Raw genomic sequence first — 8,830 nt, forward strand, 5'->3', positions numbered from 1 at the left:
ACTAACTAACATTTTAATAAAAGTTAAAATAATGATCAAGAAAAATTATTTCAGTAAATCAAACAACACGTAGAAATATTCTAATTAATGTTTGAGTGAAAAACAAAATAATCAAACATACCTCAAACGAGTTTTGGTTGGAATATAGATGATATTTGAGTTTTGAAGAATATTTCTTGGAAGAGTTTTGGTTAGAAAATAGATGATATTCGAGTTTTGAAGAATATTTGTTTCAACCTCTGAATTTAATTTCCAAAATTTTCATCAGTTCTATGACTGAAAGAACTATGTAGAAAATAACTATATATTGTTGAAAGTTTAAAATCATTCTTGTTTACCAATTGTAAAACATCGCTAACTCCAAAAGTATAAAATATATCCTCATTTTATTACTTTGTCTTATCTCAAGAACTATGATTGGAGTATTATATATTGATTGGAGTATATTATATTGTTTTCATATAGTTGTATAATTCTAACCAGGGTTGGTTATAGCCACAAACAGGATTAGTTGTAGTTATTGATGATCAATGAACATTAATTAATTAATAAATCAAAGTCGTTTGTAGGCCCTTACATTGCCCTCTAATTATGTATATATAAAGGACAAAACCACAAACCCAACTCATTTAATTCTCTTTAATTGTAACTTCACATTTCATACATCTCATATCCTACAATATGAGTACTCTCCCTACAACACAAGGAAAAACTGTCCCAGATGCTTCAGACTATAAGGGCCGTCCAGCTGACAGGGCCACCACCGGTGGTTGGTCGGCGGCCGCCATGATACTAGGAGGAGAAGTTATGGAGAGGCTGACAACGCTCGGTATCGCCGTGAACCTGGTCACATATTTGACAGGTACTATGCATTTGGGCAATGCTGTTTCTGCCAATGTTGTCACTAACTTCTTGGGAACTTCCTTCATGCTATGTTTGTTGGGTGGATTTCTCGCAGATACTTTTTTAGGAAGGTTTGAATTCAATTTTTTAAAAATATTTTATACTATCAATTAATTATAATCGTTAAATCTTTATCAATCGATTTATGTATCATGTTTCAGATATCTTACCATTGCGATCTTTGCAGTTGTTCAAGCAATTGTAAGTTATTAATCTCAACTATTTATTTTATGTTTTTTATATGTTTTTTTTTACTATATAGTATATTCAATCAATAATCAATTGTATAATTCTTTGATCTTACCGAATGTATTTTTTTACATTAGGGTGTAACAATATTGACGATATCAACTATAGTTCCAAGTCTACATCCACCAAAATGCACAATAGACTCTAAATCACCTTGCATACAAGCAAACAGCAAACAACTGTTGGTATTATATTTAGCGCTTTACGTCACGGCGCTCGGCACGGGCGGTTTAAAGTCGAGTGTCTCCGGTTTTGGTTCCGATCAATTCGATGATTCGGACAAAGATGAGAAAAAGGGTATGATTAAATTTTTCAGCTGGTTCTATTTTTTTGTGAGTATAGGATCATTGGCAGCAGTGACTGTTCTTGTGTACATACAAGATAACAAAGGTAGGGATTGGGGTTATGGTATCTGCGCGGTCGCGATTGTGGTTGCGGTTCTGGTTTATTTGTCGGGGACGCGAAAGTACCGAATTAAACAACTTGTTGGTAGTCCTTTGACACAAATTGCAGTGGTGTTTGTGGCTGCTTGGAGGAAGAGACGCATGCAATTGCCATCTGATTCTTCATTGCTCTATGAAGAAGATGATGTTCTATGTGAAACACCTAAGAACAAGAAGCAGAGGATGCCACATAGCAAACAATTCAGGTAAAAAATTTATTCATTTTTTTTATAATGATTCTTTATGATATTATAAGTTTAATTTGTTACACCAAGATAGTAAAAATAATTTTAAAAAGTGGAAATTTGATGTGATTTTATTAATGTATAAAAAAGTATTATATTATAGATGTTGAAACTAATCTTTATTATTATTATTATTATTGGATGGTTGATTCTATGAAAAAAATAATTCATTGATTTTTTTTCAAATATAATTTATTGTTGTGGTTGACTATAATAATCTTTGTTAAATTAATTTTCATTCATTTATTTATTTATGTATTGGAGTGTGGAACAAGAAAGAAAAAAATTCAATACAAGTCTTAATGAATGGGAAACTTATAGTTTCAAAAATACCTATTTTATTTGTTTCTAACATGGATGGATTCTAAGAACAATAAAATTGGAGATTCTGAATTTGAAACTAAAATACTACATTAAAATTTAAGAATATTTAATTTTTTTATACTTATTCTCTTATATTAGTTCAATCGATAATTATACAATTGATAATTATACAGTCACGCGTGTTCAACTCTTAAAGATTTTTTAACCGTCCAAAATCTCGGTACCTCATTTTTCTAATGCTCCTAACTTAGGTACTTTTAGTCTTATGCAAAATAAATATATAAACTACCATATAGTTAATGTGGAGACTATATATCCTCCTATTTTTTCCTTCCTTTCATTTTCAACCCTCCTACTAACTTTCAGATAAATTCAAAAAGTCTAGATAAATAGTTGGATTCAACACATGTGATAAGAATGTGAATGGGGGGCCATGTTTGATGTTGATCTTACAGCATGCATGAGAGTTCCATTTTCTAGTTACTAATTAAGGGCCATATATGCACCTAAAACAACGACATGGTTCATTATTGGAAACCACTTGCTCTAAAAAAACAAATGATTGGGAGTCCGATATTTCTTTGTGGTCCAAAAAATGAACAACTTGATTATTGAGGCCTATTTGTAACATGATCATAGGTAGAAATCCACACACAAGAATAATAGTAGAAGAAACTAATAACTGTGCTTCAAATTTGCACCATCAAGATGAATACGTAAGATGTCATGAGTTTAAATATACGTATCTCTGTATAGATTAGTAAAGAATTGATGGTTATATATTTTGTTGAACAAACAGGTTCTTAGACAAAGCGGCAATCAAAGTCGTAGAAAGTGGAAGTGAAATCACAATCAAAGAGAAATGGTATCTTTCAACTTTAACAGATGTAGAAGAAGTAAAATTGGTAATAAGAATGTTACCAATTTGGGCCACAACCATAATGTTTTGGACAATCCATGCTCAAATGACAACATTCTCGGTCTCCCAAGCAACAACAATGAATTGTCACATAGGAAAATCATTTGAAATCCCCGCCGCATCAATGACCGTCTTTTTAATCGGAACAATTCTCCTAACCGTCCCTTTCTATGACCGATTCATTCGACCCGTCGCCAAAAAACTCCTAAACAACTCACACGGATTCTCCCCTTTACAACGCATCGGCGTTGGTCTAGTCCTTTCCGTATTGTCCATGGTTGCGGCCGCACTCATAGAAATAAAGCGCTTAAACTTCGCACGATCGCACGGTTTTATCGATAATCCAACCGCGAAAATGCCGTTGAGTGTGTTTTGGTTAGTGCCACAATTTTTCCTTGTAGGATCCGGAGAAGCCTTTATGTATATGGGACAATTAGATTTTTTCCTAAGAGAGTGTCCTAAAGGGATGAAAACTATGAGTACAGGATTGTTCTTGAGCACACTCTCTTTAGGGTTTTTCTTTAGCTCATTATTGGTGACTATAGTGAACAATGTGACTGGTCCTAATAAGCCATGGATTGCAGATAATCTTAACCAAGGAAGGTTATATGATTTTTATTGGCTATTGGCTATGCTAAGTGCTATAAATGTGGTAATATATTTGGCTTGTGCTAAGTGGTATGTTTACAAGGAGAAGAGGCTTGCTGAAGTGGGGATAGAATTGGAAGAAATTGATGATGCTTCTACATTCCATTGATAGGGTTTTTCTACAATCAAGTTTTAATAGAGTTTATGGAGTTAAAAAAGGTTTTACATAATTATTCACTTATATATCACCATTGTTTTGATTCCAAAGATATTTGGATAAATATTTATATGGTGAGATATGAAAAAATGATTGTGTAAAACTTTTTCATATATAGTTTAATGAATATATCTATTAAACTCTTTACATATTAACATGTTCTTGTATAGATGTGTTTTTTTTACTCAAATGTATAATGGTGTTAAGAAAATGTACTTTTTTTAATGCAAGTAGTATTTTCTTTTGGTGTTTGGAAAATATAGCTTTTGCTTTTTGAAGTATTAGAGTTATTGTATTTCATTATCGATCAAAGAAGCAATATAAAGATGAGTTTCATAGAATCTATCGATCAAAGAAGCAATATAAAGATGAGTTTCATATAATCTATTTATCTATTATAAGAGAAGCATGTTGGAAAATCCGGGGAGAGTCGGGAGCATCAACTACACTAATGTTCTAGGACTATAAGAGAGGGAGACACGACATCTCAACCCAAAATCTTAAGGTGTTAGGTAAATGAGTCATCTCTCTTATAAATCAAACATTCCACTCATTCATTAACAATGTGGAACTTTAATCACTCACACTTGCACCCAACATTTTTCTTCACAAGTGTGAGTCTCTCAGATCCTATAACAGAATCCAACACCGGATCTAACTCCCGTTCCTTCACAAAGCCGAATCTGGCTCTAATGCCACGGTTGGGGAGTTCGGGAGAGTCAGGAGCACCAATGAGACTAATGCTCTAGGACTACAAGAGAGGAAGACACCACATCTCAACCCAAAATCTTAAGGTGTTAGTTAAATGAGTTCTCTCTCTTATAAACCCACCATTCCACTCATTCATAGGCGATATGAGACTTTATCCACTCACACTTGCACCCAACATTTTTCCATAAGTAGGAAAAAACTAACAAAACATAGAGAAAAAAGAGGAACGCAATCACAACACAAGAACATAACGTGGAAACTCCAAACCGGAGAAAAAATCATTATCGTTATCAATAGACAACCAGAGAATAACACTATGTGAAAATTATTACAATACATAATATATCCTCAACTAACCTAAACCCCTAGTACACTCACACCTCAAAAACAAATATTTAACTACATCTCACAATAGTTTAATACAAGAGTATAAGAGAGCAAAGAAAGTCAAATGTAAACTTAAAATACTTTTGAGTGGTGCATCTTGGAATGAAGAACTTGAATCTTATATATAGCTGGACTCACTCTTTCTTCACAAAATTAAGCGATGTGAGACTCCAAAAAACTTGTATCATATATATAGGCTTAGACTCTCTCTTCATTCACAAAATTGTGGGATGTAATACTTCTTCAACATGTATATTTTCAGCCAACCCCAACAGTATCCACCTTGATTAAAAATAAATACATAAGTTTTCATTGTCTTCATTGAAAATCATACTCCACCATAAAGAGTGTCAACATGTATATTTTCAACCAACCCCAACAATATCCACCTTGATTGAAAATAATACATAAACTATCCGTGTATTCACCGACAATCATACTACACCATAAAGAGTATAGTCACTTGAAGCTACATCACTCCAAGAATTTTCACAATGTCTTCACCGACAATCATATTCTTAAAAACTATCATACTCTCTCATGAAAAATATATTTTACTTGAAGATAAACCACTAAGAATTTCACATTATCTTCACAGACAATCATAGTTTTAAAAAACTATCATACTACATCTGAAGAAGAGTATAATTCACTTGAAGCTAAACCACTTCAATAATTTTCACATGTCAAAAATCAGGTTGAAAACTTATAGTGCAATTTCCTTGTTGGCAAGAAGCTCTTCAACCACCGACATAATCTTGCACCTTGTATAATTTTGATTATTTCAACACATATTTGACTTGAACTTTCCACAAGTAAAAAAAATTCTTCCATCAATTTTCTCTAGTACAAACTGCACAGCGGATTTTTTTTACTGTAACTCTTTCACAACACTACCCTTCTTTTCTAATGTGAGAGATCAGAAAAAACTCTAACCACATAGCATAATAAGAAAACATATCTATGGATCGAACCAAAAGCTCTTATACCAGTTGTTGGAAAAAAAAAACATAATATAGAGAAAAAAAAGGAATACAATCACAACACAAGAACATAACGTGTAAACTTCAAACCGAAGAAAAAATCACGACGGTTGAATCCTATATATAGCTGGACTCCCTCTTCCTTCACAAAACTAAACGATGTAAGACTTCAAAGAACTTGTATCTTATATATAACCTTGAACTCTCTCTTCATTAAAAAAACTGAGCGATGTGAGACTTTTTCAACATATATATTTTCAACCAACCTCACCAAAGCTCACATCCTAACACAGACATTTCAATTCCATTTGTGTCATATCATTTTATAGTCCTACCTGACATTTTCTAAAATTTATTATCATTATTCAAAAGGCTAAATACAATATCTATTCTCTATTTGAGATCACAAGTTCAAAGCACAACAAAGACAAAAAAATTATAATTTTAAATTAAATGGTCTAGCAAGACAATCATTACTCAAATTATGTATTTCAAAATTAAAATAGATGTGTGAATTCAAATACTATAAAATGTTTTTTATTTTCTCAAAATTATAGCAATAAAAATATCATTTCGAAAAAAATGTATTTAATCTCAAAATAGTTTTACATAATTTTCTAAGATAATTCTCTCTCAATTGATATTAAAATATAAGAAAATATGCAATAATGATTTATCGTGTATATATTTTTCACTACTTCATTATTCCTATCATAAAGAAAAAAATAAATTAAATATAAATGACAAAATTCTTTATTTATCACCTTTGTAAACTTGGAAACGGTTTGTCAATTGATTTTCGGAGGCACAAATGGTTAGGAAGAAACACCTTTTAACCTTTTATTTCTAGAATTGTTTATTCTTTTTCAGGATTCAAGACTTAAGGTGGAATATGTGGGTAGTTGGACCAATGATGTGTGGTCTTGGAATCTTCACTCTTTGTCTGCCCATTGTTTTCTATTATCTGAATCTGTCTCAGGCCCTCCTTATGATGTAAGTAGAACTAAAGCTTTCAATACTCTTTGGGCTCAAAATTTTCCTACCAACATTGAAGTATTCGCTTGGACACTTCTTTAGCGCATACTTCGAACTTACGAAGCATGGTGTGTTATCCAAATCACATAACTTGGTCTTCCCGCTATGCATGAGACCTGATGGAACTTATAATCATCTATTCATTACTTGTTATGTGGTTATAACAATATGGCATCATTTGAAGGGTTGGTTAGACTTGCATTCAGATATGCCCGCTAATTCATTTGAAGGGTTGTTTCGGCCTCGCTTTTTTGCTTTATTGTCCAAACTTCATTTTAACTTTAGTATTAATTTCCCCCAAATCAAATTTTGATTAGCCTTAGATTTACATAGCACCAATAGATAACAGTATGATTGATTATTGTTTCCTGTGGATTCAATATCTTTTAAGAGTACGCGATACAACTATGCACTTGAAGTTAGATATTTAAATAGACTCACTAAGTCGCGATCAAGTTTTTGGCGCTGTTGTCGAGGACCAATTTAGTCAATATCGTAACTCCGTTGTCGCACCGTATATACTAAGGCACTATTTTCTCTATTGCTATGTATCACCCAAATTTTCTCTATGATTACCGCTCCCAGTATTTTGAGGAACCACAAGATTCCCATAAATCCGACCTCAAAATATTAATGGAGGATTTCATTGCGACACAAACTCACTCCAGGATATAATCTATGATGGAGCATTTTGTGGCTAAACAAACTCTCCAGAATGAAGAGTTTAGAAAACAAAATCTCTATACCAATGAAACTCTTAGGCAGCTGAATACTGTGATCGAGTCCCTCGTGACTCACAATGAAGCATTGGAGACTCAAATCTCCCTACTTGTACAGACACCTATAGGACCCTTCCTTGAGAAACATGTGGACGTTGTAACTACCACTAGTGAAAAACCTATCGAGAATCCTAAGGAGAGTCATAATGAGGAGGGTTCAAGTGAGAAAAGAGTAGTGACTGAGAAAGACCCACCGATACCACCCGAAAAGGAGGTTGTCAAAGAGGTAGAGAAGGAAGCATCATGTGTTGTTCCCCCTCCCTTTAAATCACTGATTCCTTTCACATGAAGGTCTATGGAAGTTAAGGTATATTCCCTTTAGAAAGATATATGGAGCTATTGGAAAATATCCACGCCAATGCACCTTTGTTCGAGATCCCGTGTAAGAGAAAATTAGAAGACTATGAAACTAGGGAGCTCCTTAGTGTTAATAGGGGAAGGTTAGACTTTGAGGTGGTGCATGAAAAAAGTGAACCCAAACCTGAAAAGCTGGTTCTCAGAATAGATCCAGAACCACCACCATAAATTCAGAAGAACAAACCACCTCACTGAAGGAAGAAAGGAAAAAGTGAGGGATATGATAGATGGCTTGATAAATGTCTAAGATTATTAAAGGTTTGACTGAGGATTCATCCTCAGAAGAACCACTATGAGTACTTGCACTCCTGAGTCGTCGAGCTATCGCAGTTAAATATAGCGCGGTGTGGGAGGCAACCCACGATTTTTGAATCTTATTTCCCCAATATAATAGAGTTTTATTTATTTTTATTGATCAATACTAACTTGACTCATGTCTCCTTTCAGGCTACATTATTTCCAAGCTTATTCTCCCACTAACTCTAGAGATGCAAAACATCGATAATATTGAGATCACTTTCAGAAACGAGGCCTAGAGGCAGCGTTATGAGGCTCTGTTTCAGAGAGAAATGACACTAACTAAGTACCCTGATGGCTTGACTATGTACACCCTAGGTACTCCCTCCGTTCCTTTTTAATTGTCCTTCTTTAACTTTTTACGTATACCAATGAAATTAATCAAGTTTACTA

General features: G+C 33.5%; 1 protein-coding gene across 1 annotated transcript; it reads left to right on the top strand.

The window, feature by feature from the left end:
• Positions 1-627: 627 nt before the first annotated feature.
• On the top strand, positions 628-4,146 carry LOC127120631 (protein NRT1/ PTR FAMILY 6.3). Its single transcript, XM_051051139.1, has 4 exons — positions 628-974; positions 1,065-1,104; positions 1,230-1,801; positions 2,964-4,146. Exons 1-4 carry the CDS (start codon positions 682-684, stop codon positions 3,838-3,840), a joined length of 1,782 nt encoding a protein of 593 aa, XP_050907096.1. The 5' UTR covers positions 628-681; the 3' UTR covers positions 3,841-4,146.
• Positions 4,147-8,830: the final 4,684 nt, after the last annotated feature.

The sequence above is a fragment of the Lathyrus oleraceus genome, chromosome 2 (genome assembly GCF_024323335.1).
Source record: "Lathyrus oleraceus cultivar Zhongwan6 chromosome 2, CAAS_Psat_ZW6_1.0, whole genome shotgun sequence".
NCBI lineage: Eukaryota > Viridiplantae > Streptophyta > Magnoliopsida > Fabales > Fabaceae > Lathyrus > Lathyrus oleraceus.